The 17752-nt window shown below is 32.5% G+C and overlaps 1 protein-coding gene across 1 annotated transcript; it reads left to right on the plus strand.

Annotated features, from left to right (window-relative positions):
- Nucleotides 1–5344: 5344 nt before the first annotated feature.
- On the plus strand, nucleotides 5345–11550 carry LOC143045921 (QRFP-like peptide receptor). Its single transcript, XM_076218765.1, has 3 exons — nucleotides 5345–6517; nucleotides 10018–10233; nucleotides 11300–11550. The coding sequence occupies exons 1-3, from the start codon at nucleotides 5705–5707 to the stop codon at nucleotides 11525–11527; spliced, it is 1257 nt and encodes a 418-aa protein (XP_076074880.1). The 5' UTR covers nucleotides 5345–5704; the 3' UTR covers nucleotides 11528–11550.
- Nucleotides 11551–17752: the final 6202 nt, after the last annotated feature.

Raw genomic sequence — 17752 nt, forward strand, 5'->3', positions numbered from 1 at the left:
TTTCTATACATTGCCGGACAATAAACAAAACTTACATATGTCTTATTTTTAGTCATGATAGTTGGAAGGCGGGATCAACGCACATATCTTTTAAACAATATACCCGCGTGAATAAAAGTTGTGGCCAAGTTTGGTTAAATTTGGCTAAGTAGTCATTACAGAGGAGAATGTTTTCGTTTACTGACGACCGGAAGAGGAACCACGACTTACCGGACCACGATACCCGGACGGCAGACGCCAAGTGATGATAATAGCTTATCACAATTGTCCCTATTGGGCAGCGGTGAGCACAAACGATGGTTACATGCACCAAATCTCTCATTTCCAATAAAAAAAATGTCATAACAAATTATATAAGTGATAACGAATTTTAAAAATTGTAATAACGATAAAGATGTCTTTGCAGGTTTATCTAAATTTCAAGTGGGTTTTTTAAAACCTATGTATTAGATGTGTATGACATGTGAATAAACATAATTTAATTCACTGAAAATGTGAAAAGATATGGGACAATCAACTGTGCATAAGTCGAAGAAAACAGACAACACCAGGACCTGACAAAAAATAAAGAAGACGAACAAATGAAATTTAAGAGTAAACACAAATTCCGCAGAACCCGAGGATATAATAATTTACCCTATGATGGTCAGCGATTTGTAATCCACTATTCGGATAACCCTCGACCGTGTTGTTCATTATAAACTGACGTTGATCAAGTATAGCAGCTAGAGTATTACTGTCTTATCGTAAAAAGTAGATTTGGTGCATGTCTGTTGTCAAACATCAAGACATAACCGATTCATAAAACATTTGTACAAATATATTATTCCGCACTCAAATTTTTACAAACATGCTATTTTGAAATGAGAACTCTGTTTTTTCAACTAATTTATGACTTTAACCGTATCTTTAATACGTTCCGTTCAAGAGATTCCTTGTAAGTTGTAACTGCCATGATTGTACTAACATGATTTATAACAAACTTTTCTAAAATTGACCGTTTATAAATTTTGATAATAAAGTAGCTAAGATTTCAACTCCCTCAGAGAAAGTTGACTTTAGATGGATTTGGCTATTTCCAGGTACTTTTTGGCATAAAGCTCCTCATGTATCAATACTATACATCCTCGGCTTTCAAATATTAGGCCTTGTAAATCCAGAAAATTGCTTCGGATGCATGAGCTTTTTGATATTGTAACCAGACATAGAGTAAACGCAAAATGGTAGCTATATGTCTTCCATTAGAAAGTGATACTAAAATGTTTTACATAGAAACAGATGGTTCACAATTGCAAAAAAAAACGGATCTTTTTGTTGTAAAGTTTGTATTACAAATGACCCATTGTCAACTTCTTTATTCAAGTCAAGATATGCAACATACTTCTGTGGTATCCCTTATTTCAAGCTCAATGGGACAGATATGATCAACATATTCACACCATTTTAATCATCCATGCACGAAGGGAGAGCATAATTATGTTCAGTGTGAAATATCTTCTTTTCATTCTTTTTAAGAAACTTTTGTATGAAAGGATGATAGGAACAAGTCGTCAATTTGAGATCTTAGAGTAGCTCATTTTGTTACTACGTCAAAATCGACTGTCTGTTGAAAACACATCCATAATGCTAGACTGGATCAAGTAATATTTTTAAAGTTGTGTTTTCAGTATATACAACAATTTGTTAAAAAGTGTTGTATAAAAGGTCACAATGAAATAGATGCCAATGAGTGACTGTTTTCAGTATATACAACAATTTGTTAAAAAGTGTTGTATAGTTAATAGAGTTAAAAGGTCACAATGAAATAGATGCCAATGAGACAACTATCCAAAGTTCAAATATAAGTGGACATCTAACATGCAAAAAACCCATAACTGTAAAATATTGAAGGACATACATAATCCAGTTAAAACGTGAACTGCCTGAAATCATCCAAAGAAGACTTAAATTACAAAAACAACCACGTCGACTCTGTGTGTTTGCTATATGTATTTCTATTTGTATCCATCTGATGAGTTCAGCCTTTTTCAACTGATTTTTATAGTTCGTTCTTATGTTGTACTGTTGCACCACTGTCCAAGGTTATGGGAAGGGTTGGGATCCCGCTAACATATTAAACCCCGCCTCATTAATTCTGTATGTATATGCCTGTCCTAAGTCAGTAGCGCCTGGGATTCAGTAGTCATCGTTTGTTTCTATGTTACATATTTGTTTTTCGTTCATTTTTTGTACATAAATTAAGCCGTTAGTTTTCTCGTTTAAATTGTTTTGTCATTTCGGGGCCTTTTACAGCTGACTATTCGGTATAGGCTTTGCTCATTGTTGAAGGCCATACGGTGACATATAGTTGTTAATTTCTGTTTCATTGCGTCTCTTGTGGAGAGTTGTCTCTTTCACAATCATACCATATCTTCCTTTTTAAAGCTAGTAATTAGAAATTTTAGCCGCAATAGGTGTGAGATAATTGAGAAAAGACTGATCGTAAATGTAGGAAAAATATGATCAGACTTGAATGAATTATAATAAAGAATATTGCCTTAATTAATGGCTTCAAAACCTTTGTTTGCAACAGAAAATGTTTAAACCGAAAAACTCCGTTTCATGATTTTCATTGTCTCGCCTGACGGAGTCAAAAAGCGAGACATAGGTATGCTGTTTCCGGCGTCGGCGGCGACGACGGCGATGGCGTCAACAATGCTTTAGTTTGTGATTAGGTCTAGTTTATGGTGAAGCACAAGAGGTAGGTCAATCATATTTGGTATGCAGTTGTATAAGCATTGGCATATCTCATTTCCATGCGGAGATTATTTGGCCCTGTCCCCTCAGTCATGGTCTATTAACTTCGAAACTTTTGCTTATTTTACATGTTTTAGTTTGTGATTAGGTCAGTTTATAGGGAACCACAAGTGGTAGGTCAATGATATTTGGTATGCAGTTGTATAAGCATTGGCATATCTCATTTCTATGGAGAATATTTGGCCTCACCCCTCAGTCACAGTCTAATGACTTTAAACTTTATGTTTATGTAGTTAATATATTGTATTATCTATGCATGTCTTCTCTGTACCTATGTATTTGGTGATGAGAATAAAGATATATATATACATGTATTAGTTTGTGATTAGATCAGTTTAAGATGAACTGCTAATGTTAAGTCTATGATATTTGGTATGCAAATTTATTGGCATTTGCAAGTATTGTTTCCATGGAGATTATATAGCCCCATCCCCTCTTCATGGATCTTTGACTTTTAATCTTTTACATAGTTTACAAGTTAATGTTTGTATTTAGGTTTGGGAACGACTTATAATTATATTAAGTCAATGGTATTTGGTATGCAGTTGTATTAGCATTGGCACATTTTATTTACATGGAGATTGTTTAGCCATGTAACTCAGTCATGGTTCATTGACTTTGAATACTTGCATAACTTGTATAAGATGTTAAAGTATTTTGATTTCAACATTTGCATAATCAAAATTACAAAATGGCGAGACATATCTCTGTAATAACAGTTTATTTGATTTAAAGTTTGTGTTTGGCAATATCTGAGATATAAAAGCGCGAGGATGAAGTGCATTTGGAACGCTTTCTGTATATGGTAGAAGGTCATTTATAGTAATACAAGTAATAGTGGGTGATGTATAAGGGCGATTGTACGCCATGGTCGCATCTTCGTCAAGCAGCAAATTGGTTTATAGATGCCTACGTCATTTGGTATCTTGCGGAAAGGTGTTTCCATTGCCAATCATACAACATTTTCTTATTCCTAAAAGGTATTTTTTCTTTAAATTAAAAATTGGGGTCTAAGATATTCAAAAGTTTAAGAGATAACTTTGCCTTAATAAAAATCTCTGACGGCAAACTTGGTATTTTGTTTAATCTCATGATTCTGAATAAGTTAATGCCGTGACTACTTTATCTGAAAAGACAACCCTACCTGTCCATTATAAACCAGTGAAATGCAATTGCGTCGTGTTATATATAGTGCTTTTTGTTAAATTATAAAATTTACATGCACGGTAACACAATGAACATATAAACAACATGCTGAGGACAAACAGTCGTATCCCAGAAAATACCGCTTTACGTAAACAGAAACAGGTAGACGATGTCAGGCATACATATCATATACGATTAGAAATGAGAAATTCCTGAAAATAAAAACAAGATAGTAGTCCTCCTAAAATATTTTTTTGCTATTTGACTTTCAGTCCTCCTCCTATCATCTTGTTCTTTGAATTTTTCATAAAATTTTAAAAATCTGACATTTTTTTTTTTATTTCAATTATTCACATTTTTATTATCAAGTATACAGTAATTAAGAACATTTGGTAATATTTCATTTCAAAATTAATCTAAACCCGCTTCATAATATTTACTGAATTAGACTTTAGTATTCATCAATTGTCGTTTCTATATCGGAAAAAGAAATCAAAAGAAAACATATCCCCAACTTAAATATCCACTTTTTTTGTAGAAATAATCGAACAACACTTAGTCTCATGTTTAATTTAACCTTATTCAGTTTGCTTACATAGTTGCATTTTCTGAAGTAGAAAGGAATTGGGACTGATGTGTATATGGTATTCATTTATAATATGAGCAAACATGGCTTAATTTGTGACGCAAAACGAACTTTTTCATGTCTATTGGAATGATCGTTGAAATCCTTCTATGAATACTAATACTATGACATCGTATATTTGTATTTATGAACCTATAGCATGTTAAAACTTATATAGAAACACTATCCCGATCTTTAAATGCAACTGGTGCTACTATATTCAAGTGTTTTTTGTTTTTTTTTTTGTTTTATTGTTTTTCACGTGTAAACCACGATCTTTTAACGAATCTTTAATTGATATAATACCTTCATGTTGGACTTTGATCAATAAGTTTTCCTAATTGAACTAGAGAAATAAAACAGACATGCCAAATTTCCTTTAATTAAACGGTTTAGTTAAAAATACATCTTCTAGAAGAATGAACTAAAAATGAAACGGAGAAGAATCTTAGGAGATCCGTTTTATATTTCTGATGAAACATTTAAAACTATACTCTGAAAACATAAACCTAGAAATTATTGCAAACATATTTAAATTTAAACTAAATATTAAACGAACCTGCACCTCTATTGAAAATCTTTCATTTATTTTCAAATCACCAGTACAGAAATTTGTTATTGTATAAAGTACTTATCATGCCAATTAAACCTTTATCTTTCAACATTATTATTTGATTAATCTTGATACATCTGGACAAATCAGTCATTTTTGGGGTGACAAAATGCATTATGTGATACTAGTATGTTATTAATAGATTCTTCAATTATATTAATTAATTGTGCTATTTGTTGTATTTAACAATATTTATGATATGTTTATGATGGACAGCCGGTTATTTGTGATACTATCTGCCGAGATGACAAGGTTTGACGTTGTTGTTTTCTATACTTAGTTGCAATCATATCTATACGTTGTATATATCTGACGGAGCATATAACACTGCACTTCTGTTAGTTCTGACTTTCTGAATATCAGTCAAACATCACAGACTGCATGTGTTTGATATCTGATTAATTACGGAGATCAAATTATGAAAATGTTTACAAATACTGAGGAATCACAAAATTGTCTGGAACAAAAAGGACGTCGCTGTTTGAAAACAATAACATGTGTGAATAGTTAACTTTTTAAATCTAATGGCTAATTTGGGAGATTTTAGACGCATTCGTGCATTAAATTCAACTGATACTGGAAGTAATAGTTCTTTAGGATTATCAGTGACAAGACAAATTGAAAATGTTGACCCTTTCTCGGGATTTAATAATGTAACGATGACAGGCATGGCCTTGTCACCCGAGGCGGCCGGGATATTTATTGTGTTATACTCAATAACAACATTACTTGCAATTGTAGGGAATATCCTAGCGATTGTTGTATTTACAAAAGGAAGAAAATGTCGCACCGACTTACGTCCTTTTTTACTCAATCTTGCGGTTGCTGATCTGATCATGGCAATATTCTGTATTCCATTTACTTTTGTTACAAGGTTGTTACAAAGATGGGTCTTTTCTCCACCAATGTGTCCAATTGTATTGTTTCTACAACTTACTGCAGTTACTGCGAGTGTTTTTACGAACACTGCCATTGGAATAGATAGATTTTATGCCGTGGCGTTTCCCTTGAAATCCAGAATAATTTCTCAAAGACACACAATTATGATTGCAGTCATTTGGATAGTATCTATAACGTTTAATGTTGTCCAGTTTAAAGTCGTCCAAGCTCGACACAATAATCTTACTCAAATACTGGAATGTGTAGAAGACTGGAATGACAATACTTTATACACACGAAGAGCTTATACTTTGTTCATTTTATTTATAACTTTGATAATTCCATTGGCCACTCTAAGTGTGACTTACAGTATCGTCGGGTGTATTCTATGGAGGAGAAAAATGCCAGGTCAGGTCAACGAGGCCAGAGACCAGCAACATAACAAGGCAACAAGACAGGTACTTATAACGATAAGTTTTTCTCATATTTATTTTACTAGATACAAAAAAGGCGGAAGATATTGATACCAAAGGGGAAAATCAAAACTCATTTGTCGAGAGAGACCGTGACAACACCTTGACAAAGATGGAACAACAAGAAACCTTTGAAAACTTGGTGTGAAAGTTCAGAATATAATGGTATTATAGTTGTCTTTTCGTATTTTATCCGATGCTCAAAAAGTTTTATTTGGTCCTTAATATACCGTTATGAAAATCAGTAAGACAATATGATTGCAAATGAGACAACTCTCCAACTGAGATAAAATGACATACATGTAGAAGCAACTATAGGTCACTGCACGACCCCTTAAAATGAGCCAATTCCATACAACATAGCAAGCTATAAAACTGAGAACGCAATATGTCAAATGTTTTACATTTATAGCGAGAAAACTAACAAATAAACCCATCATAGATACCAGGATTGAAAATTTTGTATTTGCGCCAGACGCTCGTTTCGTCTACAAGTGATTCAACAGTGACCCTCGAATAAAAAAAAAGGCCAAATAAAGTATGCCGTTGAAGAGCATTGAGGACCCAAAATTCCTAAAAGTTTAAACAGTTGAATACAGCTAAAGTAATTTATTCCTGTGGTCAAACTACCGTGACGGTTGGAATACTTCAAGTTAGATCTATCAAATACTCATTAGAATGGTTGTTGGTATTTAAATTGTACTGTTTGCATATATTTTGGCTCAATGATAAACTTTCGTTATTTTTTTTTAACGCTCGTATAACAAAATAAAAATATAACAAAAGCTGTCCGTGCAGTTGTCCGCCATATTTCTGAATGAGACTACCAGAAGACTATTTCTCATCACAGAATCACAACATAAACTTTGAACTCGATATACAGCAGGTCACAAATTAACAACAAATTACGATTATACAATGTATAAGAGTTCCGACTAGTTTGACTGATTATTCACATTTGCTTAAAAATATATCTGTTTTATTGATACAAAAATTAATCGTTTCAACTGACCAACTTCTTTGATAGTTGTAACAAAAAATGCTTCAATCGGATTTTTAAGTAGGGACAACTCTATTCAAAAACAGACGAGTAGAATAACACCAAAATCTAGTCCCAATATCAATAACATTTGCGGTATCAATTTCACTGCACAAGATGCAAACGACAAACAGTGTCTTTTCTGTGATGCTCGAGGCCACAATATGTTAAACTAAGAAATTTAAAACAAACGTTGGAGTTCTAATTAAACATAAAAAAGGCTTACATTAAATCCAAACTCAGACTAGGAATTAGAGCTATGGCTGAGGTAGTGTATTCCTCAATTCAAAATTGATGTCTATTTTTTGTTACACAATAACCCTTTTATAAGAACAAATAAACCTACTAGAAACTGAAACCAGCATAGAGGCACAACAAGTACATCTGAAGAATGCTGTTTGAAAAAGAAAGACGAGGATTAAGGACAGTGACATAAATCTTTTTTCGAAATCTGATAATTAAAAAATATGATGGGACAGATGATTAAGAAAAAGGCACACTTTATTGGATGATTAGTTTGTTAGTTTAAACATATTTATTTATAGTGGATTGGGAAACAAGTTTTGATATTTACAGTATAAAATTAAGCACTACAGGTCGAATTCTTTAGAACAGAGAGGATAACGGATGGTCATTCACAAACTCAAGACATACTTTGGATGTAAATTCCTCATACTGACTGGATGGTTAGCGTTATATATACATCCATCCCACCTCGAGCTGACATTTCTATACCTATTCCTTCAGTTACGCAACATCGCTGTGTCTCGTGAAGAATGATAAATCACCATAAATGAAATTGAATACACTGCATCTTTTGTGTATATAGATAATAACATGTAATTGATTGATTGATTGTTGGTTGCTTAACGTTTAGTGGCAAATATTTCATGCATGTTCAGGACGACAATAACATGTGATCAAATCGGTAAAAGCATTCCTCCTATGTTATTGAAAACTTTATTTATAATAATAACTTGGTGTAAATTAGATACAGACATTCGGACTAAGGTCTACCTCTAGGTGTATCTAACACACATTTGTGAATAGCACAAGTCAGAAAGAAAATAACTTCAATATCCAACATATGAAGTCATCTTTAAAGCATTATCTTTTATTAACCTACCAGCTGAAGAACTTAATAAAAATGCAATACAATTGCTGTTTTACCATAGACATATAGAGATAAGAATTATATAAACCTGAATTTTATTAGTATCGGGTGTTAAAAAATTCAATCCAAATTGTTTACATGAATTAATATCGCCATCAGAAAATAAAAGAAATTTGACTATATACTGAATGTCCATAGAAACGCAACACATTATATTTAAGTATAACCAAGGATTTGTATAGTAAGACTATACAAATCCTTGGTATAACAATACAAAATGCTCTTTAAATGCATACCTCAAATATTTAGATTTTTGTTACTCCGACATGCATGTTGTAGTTGTTTATAGATATAGGAAGATGAGACAACTCTCCATCCAAATAACAATTTAAAAAAAAGTAAACCATTATAGGTCAATGTACGGCCTTCAACACGGAGCCTTGGCTCACACCGAACAACAAGCTGTAAAGGGCCCAAAAATTACTAGTGTAAAACCATTCAAACGGGAAAACCAACGGTCTAATCTATATATATTTATTAAAAAAAAACGAGAAACGAGAAACACGTATAAATTACATAAACAAACGACAACTACTGTACATCAGATTCCTGACTTAGGACAGGTGCAAACATTTGCAGTGGGATTAAACGTTTTAATGGATCCAAACCTTCTCCCTTTTTCTGAAACAATAGCATAACATCATAACATAGAAAAAACACACGATAAAATATCAATTGGCAGGCTTAACTCAATCAAAAAACGTATGTTTGTTGGTTTTTAGAACCTTGCAATTATTCATACAGGGTCAAAATCAAAACACACAAATTACAAACGTGATCAAACTTGACCAAATGCAAAGCAAAATTGCTTATATGCCTTTAAAATAATTTTTGATAAACTTTGCTTTATTAATATGATAGAAATTGCCATCCGAAGTGTTAATTTCATTTTATTTTGTTGAAAATGATGAATTTGTAAACGTTAAAACCGAAAAGCTCTGAAAATCAAAGAAAATCTTCTGCAAGCGTATCGTAGGAAGTCTTCAAATTCAGGTTTGAATTTTTATTAAATGGAGAAATGCATATATAAAGGTTGTGTTTTTATCAGTAATTAGTATACACCAGAAGTATATTTATTTGCAATTTACAGCTATGTGTGAAATTATATTCTTACACTTCAAGATTCTTGTCATTAAAAAAATGTAATTTAAATTGCACCTGCCCTGCCTCTGGGAGACATAAATGAAACCTTATAAAGATGGCGAACGTTTACGACACCTGCAATCAAATATACAAGAAGATACCTGTCAAAATATTTTTTTCCAATTTCAGATCGTGAAAATGTTGATCACAATAGTAACTTTGTTTGGACTTTGTTGGATACCATTGCATGCGTTCATATTGACTCTTGATTTCAACTCGGACTTATTGCAACGTCCAGATTTAATGCCAGTGATACAGACAATATATTTCGTAGTCCATTGGATAGCTATGTCAAACAGCTTCGTAAATCCCATCATCTATACATTCATGAACGCCAGTTTCAGGGTAAGATAATAAAAATAGGTGTAGGTATACAAGGGGTACCTTGGTTACATGTCATTGCGACAAAACAGTCTAACCAAAATAGAAAATCTACTGCTCCTTTACTTTATGTAAAAATATGCAAACGTCAAATTTCGTCTCTGTATAAAGAATGATCTTAAATCGCTTGAGATGTTCGACAGAAGACACGAGTGACAAAACAATATAAGTCAACACAAATATATAAAAAAAATGCATACATAGATGAATAAATTATTTATAAATGTAGATTGCTGTTGGATGTGATCCAAGGCTACGTGTTGAAGACCGTACTTTGACCTAAAATGGTTTACTTTTACAACTTGTGACTTGGATGGAGAGTTGTCTCATTGGCACTCATACCGCATCTTCTTATATCTACATCTGAAAATCACAAAAAAATGCTGTCTCTCGTTCAACCTTCGGTTGTCTCTAGAGGAGGACATCGCAGCCATCACGTTAGAATTTCAGTTTTTTGATTCAGGAAGAGAAAAATTGAAGTAAAATGAATGGCAGTTCAGTTGAGCGATTGTTTTACAAAAATAACACAATTGTTTCTGTTAAAAGCATCTGCAAACTGAGCCCGCTATATAAATCTTCAATTAATTGGTATTTTTTAGCTGCATCACTGTCTGGTAATTTTATTTTAATTCATTTTTATTTTAGACAGAGATCTGTGTACCCGCGGAAAACTGGTGTAAGCCCCGACCACATTTTTCAAATACACCAAGACACAATCCATCTAGCTAATATAACGTTTGATACTTTAAATGTGTGTTTTTAAGTTAAATTAGTTTGTGGTTGCCGTTTGATGGAGAATACAATATTTTTGATATATGATTTTTTTTTTTTAATCTTTTATGTTAAATATGCTAATCGACATACATCAATTATCGCATGTTTTTTTTTATATTTATTTCAGCTTGACCTGTGTTTGGTGTCGTTTGTTGAAGAATATAATATTTCTTAACATATGATTTTCTTTATCTTCTATGTTTAATAAGCTAATCGACATACATCAATTATCGTATGTTTTTTATATTTATTTCAGCATGACCTGTGTTCGTTGTGTCTTCTGTTTAAAAATCGTTCAGATTCTCTAGTATCTAATGGTACTTTGATGACCCAGTATTGGAAGGATAATGATGGAGTATATACAGATAGAAAAATTCGCAAGAAGATGTCACTTCCAGTAGATTTAGAACCTAGCAACGAACCTTGCCAGAACTTAAAACACAAATTAGATGTGACAAGAGGAACTTCGTGTAAAGCATTCTGATGTAATAAAGTAGTTTATCAATACTGTATTTCTGTATACAGAGGGCAGGATTATATGCAACTAGTTTGACAAGATCGTTTGTTCAGGTAACAAATGGGGCCATGTATTATTCCTTCTTGCTATACAAATCTTTGTTTCTATCTAATGGTAATTTCATTTGATGGAATTAGATACGTTTAAATACTGCACTGATGTATATCTCATTTCATTTCAGAAATGTCTCCTTCTTTTTTTCACAGGGGGAAATCTCAGATCAGAAAAACAAAACCCCCCAAAAGTTAACAGGTGAATAACACTTAGGACTTTGTATACACATCTTAGTTATAAGTATGCTTTTGATGTAAAATAGTAAAGCAATCCAGATTCGCACTAATTACCTTGTATTACCTGAAATATTACAATACACCTCACAGAGAAATACGAAAAAAGCTGCATCTGCATATTTTATATCGGGTTAGCACTGTGGTAAAGAGCATATTAACGATGTTATAATAAGTTTGTAATTAAGTATAATGCTAATATGTGTCACCCTATTAGCATCATATGCCAAGTGAATACGTGTAAAAGTTGTATTATATGTCTCTGAAGTTACCAATAGTTGGAACATATATATGTAGCAGTGCATTTGGCTGGGCTTTACTGACAGGACAGAAATAAAAGATCAATGTACAACAATGCAAAATAAATAGTGCTATAAAATGTGCAATCAAAATGTGTTTGTATTCTTCTTTCAAGTCGTGAATGTAATTCAAGTTTGAGAGATGACCGAAGTTTTGGATACAAAATTGCAGTTTTCTTAACATTACAAAATAGACGAAAAATAATTAAGGGTTCGATTTTTTCGAACTTAAAACATTCTGTATGGCTACATTTTGAATTAATTATAATCACTTTACAACAACGCTAAACTGAAAGTTTAAGCAATAAGTAAAGGTTGTGTAGACGTTTTTTCTTCTTCTATATATAGCCAAGTTTCACTTTTTTAAACGAGTCAAAACACAATTGAGTTGAAAATAAAAACAGCTTTCATATTCCGTTCTCCAAAAAAGGAATTGATGCAATCAATATCACCAACATTTTACACCACAAGACCAATATAAAGAGCTGCTTTACTTAGTATCGCGTAGGTATGTTCAACAACAAACCAGGCTATAAAAAAAATATGTGTTATAGTAGTCTCAGGTATGTCCAACAACAAACAGGCTATACATGCACACTTTTTTTCACGATAAAAAACTAATTTAAAACATAACAACAATTGTTTGGTGAATTTGTTTGTATTTTAAAATCCATGATAGTTATATAATGTATCTTATGTATTTTTCATTTGATTGATATGCTTATAATGAGCCATGTGATTAGGAAAATTAAGAAGAAGAAGATGTTTTATTTCCATTAAATGGGCTCATATAGCAATACAAAGAGTTTTGTCAGGTGGTTTGTATATAAGATTCAAGATTTTTTCTTAAGAAACTTGATGTATTGTCCCATAGACTTCTCAACTTTTTTAAGGAGTCTCGTGAGTGACTGGATAATGAAAATGGTCATCTGGAAATTTCCCATCAATCATCGTAGCTTGTGCTAAGGAGGGTGCTCGATTGGTTGTATGGGATGTTTTAAAAATACGCATCTACTTTCAGCAGGAATGGGGAGAGTGCAATACTCTATTTATGCCAGTAAAACATACCCCTTTTGATAAAATTTTATGGCTGCTATAAAAGATTCTCCGAAATCCCAAAGAAGAAAAGAGCACTGCAACTAAATTTTACATGTTTTTGGTAATGTTTTTCTATTGCATCACTGTCCAATGTAAGGTGAGGGTTGAGCGCTCACAAAAATGGTTTACCCGCCATATCTTATGTACCTGTCCAACTTTACTCAAATAGTTTTATGGCACCGGGGCCAGGTTTCTGTAATTCAGTGTTTGTCGTTAGTTCATATTAGTCATATTTGGGTGCTTTTTTTCGAAAATTGTTATGTCATAAATATGGCGTACGTTTTCTCGTTTGAATTGGGGCATGTTTTTCATTTCGGGACCTTTAATAGCCGACTACACCTTTATGTGTTTTTTTCATCGTTGACGACCGCACGTAATCCTATTTAAACTTTATCTTTAAACTCTGGTGGATAGTTGTCTACCACATTTTCTTATATTGTATATATGGCGACAAAATGAATTTTCATGAATACTGAAATTACATGAAATTACAAAAGTATATTAATATTTGAACTTGATTACTTTTAAAAGTTTTAACAGCAGGAATACCACGTGTGATTAAGTAAACAGATGCTTTACCTGGTAATTATTACCTCATCCTCAAATGATCTTATGTTCAACATCTCCCCACTCTTAAGATGATGAAAGCATGGTAACATTATTAATGCATGTTTGGTTCAAAGATTGTGTACGGAAACAAGAATCAAATGTTCACTCAATAACCTAATATTAGATCGTATCAGGAAACTGTATGCATACATATGCTGCGTCAAAACTCTCAGAACACTTGTACCAGGACAATAACAAAGATTTAACAAATCGTGTCATTTCGAATCTATTAGTGAGAGTCTTATTGCAATATGCTCTGGCAGAGTTTAGTAACAGCATTTCGAAAAGCAGAAGGTGATATAGAAGGTGATCAGTTGATCAAGATAGCATCAGTCGGATAAATGAAATATGGTCAATTTTCCTAGAAGTCTCTCAACCTTTATCTGAATTCAAATTATTACCTTTTAATGCGTTCTTTAAGATTTTTTTCAAATTTTAAGGCGTACTACCAAAAATGTGATTGAATTATGAATGTCTAAAGATGACAAAAAGCGGAAATTTTGAAAAATTTGGTTGATTATATTGGGAATCAGGCATTACAAAAAATTCTGGATCCGTCACTGGATGTGGTATGATTCTCAATGTACAACTTTAGTTTTATTGGATAGTTGTATACTGAGAATCATACCTCATCCAGTGGTGGATTCAGAACTTTTTGTACGGCCCACTGACTGACCTTATGGGGGCAGCTTCAGTCATGCTTCAGTGATTCCCTCTATAATCGACAAAATCCCTCCCCCTGGTCCGCCTATGACATCTCTCCTTATTTATATATTGAATAATGATAAATAATGTACACGTAATTAACATTGCAGTATATTTATTTAAATATTTTCTTCGATGTTTCCACATATTTATGAAATAATGTTTTGCTACCAAGTTAAACTTATTTGACATTTTCCTAGTCAACTTTTAATCAGGCTTCGTCGAAGTTACTTGTATCACAAAAGGCATGACGATGCCTCGTCGGTAAAGTTGTACAAATGGAAGTAAAGCGTAACTTTACGGCATTCATTACACATTGCTGAATAAAGCTTCACCAGAAGCACAAAGTTGAAGCACGTTGATTTGGATAAACGACTTCCGATTTTTTGTATATAATTTATCCGATATATTTTAAAATTGTTGTGTTGCTGTCTTATATCATCCCAATAATATTTCAATTTAGTTTCGATCTTGGACAATTTAATAAAAATAAACACAACATTATAGCAAATAAACGAAGATAAATCTAACTGCAGACAGCATTAAAGCCTCATGGAAAAACACACAACACAACAACAAGCTAAAATTCACAACAAACATAACCATCCACCATATCTAGCTAGTTATAAAACCAGGTTTAACCAAAACTGTTAAGAAAATTACTGTGTCAAGCCAGCAATATGACTGGTTTTTCGTTGGTTCCTTTGGTTGATAAGGCCCAACGTTTGTTTTTTTGTCAGTTTTTATCGAATTTCCCGTGTTCTTTTTTAAATTATTATTATACTTTTCTTATGCCAAGTATTAAACGCGGTCAGGTAAATCAGTAGAATACTGACACTGGCATATGATGCAATTCTAAGGAAACACAATCATGTATGTAATGATAAAATTCTTTGATTGAAATACCTAAGTATAAAAAGAGAAAACAGGAGGTTGGTTTCTTAAAGATCATATAGGTAAACGTTTTCATTATGGAAAATTCTTTTTAAATAAATTCTTTATGAAAAAAATATAAAGGTAAAGGACTCAAAAGTAAATGGTAGTTTTATGTTTGCATCTTGCAATTACCATGTGATAAAGATGAATACTGAACAACAAAGATATCCGTAGAAACGGAAAGATAAACATATGATAAATAACTTAAATCTTAACAGAAATAAAATTACCTCGTAAAGCGTTTTTTTAAGAAAGATATTACAGAATGAAAACATGCTTGATATTTTAACTTACAGAACAAAAACATACATGAAAACCAAATCAGTCAGAGCGACACAATTGTAGAATTGGGAAAGGAAATGGGGAATGTGTTAAACGACAACAACCCGACCATAGAGCAGACAACAGCCGAATGCCACCAATGGGTCTTCAATGCAGCGAGAAACTCCCGCACAGGGACTTGCCCCTTCAAAAATATGTATACTAGTTCAGTGATTATGAACGTCATACTAAACTCCGAATTATACACAAGAAACTAAAATTAATATATAATAATATAATTTGTATAAAAATCATACAAGACTAAAAAAGGCCAGAGGCTCCTGGCTTGGGACAGGCGCAAAATTGCGGCGCGGTTAAACATGTTTATGAGATCCCAACCCTCCCCCTATACCTCTAGCCAATGTAGAAAAGTAAACGGATAATAATACGCACATTTAAATTCAGTCCAAGAAAAGTCTGAGTCTGATGTCAGAAGATGTAACAAAAGAAAATAAACAAAAGGACAATAATACATAAATAACAACAGACTACTAGCAGTAAACTGACATGCCAGCTCCGGAACCTCAATTAAACTGATTGAAAGATTATGTCTTCATCATATGAATATCAGGAACAATCCCTCCCGTTAGGGGTTTAGTATCAAACTATCATAAAATATACGAGAAGAACATAACCCTTGCTATGCCAACAACTGTTTTTTTTTTTTTTTTTTAAATAAATGTGTTTAGTTCTTATGCAAAGACCCTATAAGTGAATCAATATTAAAGCCAAAATATGCAATCTTTAATGACCTGACAACAGTATCGTAACTATATCCTTTCTTAATAAGTCTGTTTAAAGGTTTTGTAAGCTTTTGAGGTGAATACTGACATTTTTGTGCTTTGTAAAGAATATTACCATAAAAGATTGGATGTGAAATACCTGACGTATAACGGATGTCTGCATGTTGAGTTATATTTACGAATTATTTCCTTATACCGATGATATAATTTAGTAAATGTTTTGACTAGTTTGTGATATTGAAAACCCTGGTGTAATAATTTTTCAGTAATACATAAATTTCTCTCGCTAAAATCTAATACGTTATTACAAACACGAGCGAATCGTACAAATTGAGATATATAAACACCATAAGATGGTGACAAGGGAACGTCGCCATCTAGAAATGGATAATTAACGATAGGAAATGAAAAATCATCTCTTTTGTCATAAATAATTTTGTATTAAGCTTCCCGTTAATGATATAAATATCAAATCGAGTGGTCATTGTTAGTATTAGCTTTATTTAAAGTAAGTTCAACAGGAAAAATTTCGTTAGTATACATACTGAAGTCGTCATTATTGAGAACCAATATATCATCCAAATATCTAAAAGAATTGTTAAATTTTTGTATCAAATGTTGTTTCGATGGGTCTCTGCTAATTTTAGTCATAAATAGTAACTCATAACAATACAAAAAACAGGTCCGCAATAAGTGGTGCACACTTAGTCCCCATTGGAATTCCAAAAACTTGACGATATACGGAATCTCCAAAACGAACAAAAATGTAATCAAGTAAGAATTCAAGCGCAGATATAGTATCACAGCATGTCCAATTGACATAGTTCTTTTGTTAAAGGGGCACTAGCTGTCAAATTCATGATCACCGATTTGAGTCAAATTCTCATATTTGATTTATAACAATGTAAGACATTAATCCAAACTATCAGAAGTCTAAAATAAACAGTTTATAGAGCATGGGGTAGATAATATATAGGTTCGTTTCGTGTGTATTTTAGTGCAGACGCCATCTAATTAACTATATAGAAATCGATTTGACCTCAGACGACCATATAAGCGATGTAAACATAAATAAAGATATGAATAGATTAAACCAACACGTGCAATTGGAGTTTTATAGGTCTGTTTGATTTTATTTTATAGATTAAAAATATATGTTTCTCATTGTTTTTAAGCGTATAAGAATGATTTTAT

This window comes from Mytilus galloprovincialis, chromosome 9, assembly GCF_965363235.1.
Source record: "Mytilus galloprovincialis chromosome 9, xbMytGall1.hap1.1, whole genome shotgun sequence".
In the NCBI taxonomy this organism is placed as follows: domain Eukaryota; kingdom Metazoa; phylum Mollusca; class Bivalvia; order Mytilida; family Mytilidae; genus Mytilus; species Mytilus galloprovincialis.

Excerpts from the sequence above, each read along its gene's own strand:
- LOC143045921 (XM_076218765.1), top strand. The coding sequence starts at position 5,705 with ATGGCTAATTTGGGAGATTTTAGACGCATTCGTGCATTAAATTCAACT. Across the intron at positions 6,518-10,017 it reads ATAACAAGGCAACAAGACAG|ATCGTGAAAATGTTGATCAC; the intron begins GTACTTATAACG and ends TTCCAATTTCAG. Across the intron at positions 10,234-11,299 it reads TCATGAACGCCAGTTTCAGG|CATGACCTGTGTTCGTTGTG; the intron begins GTAAGATAATAA and ends TATTTATTTCAG.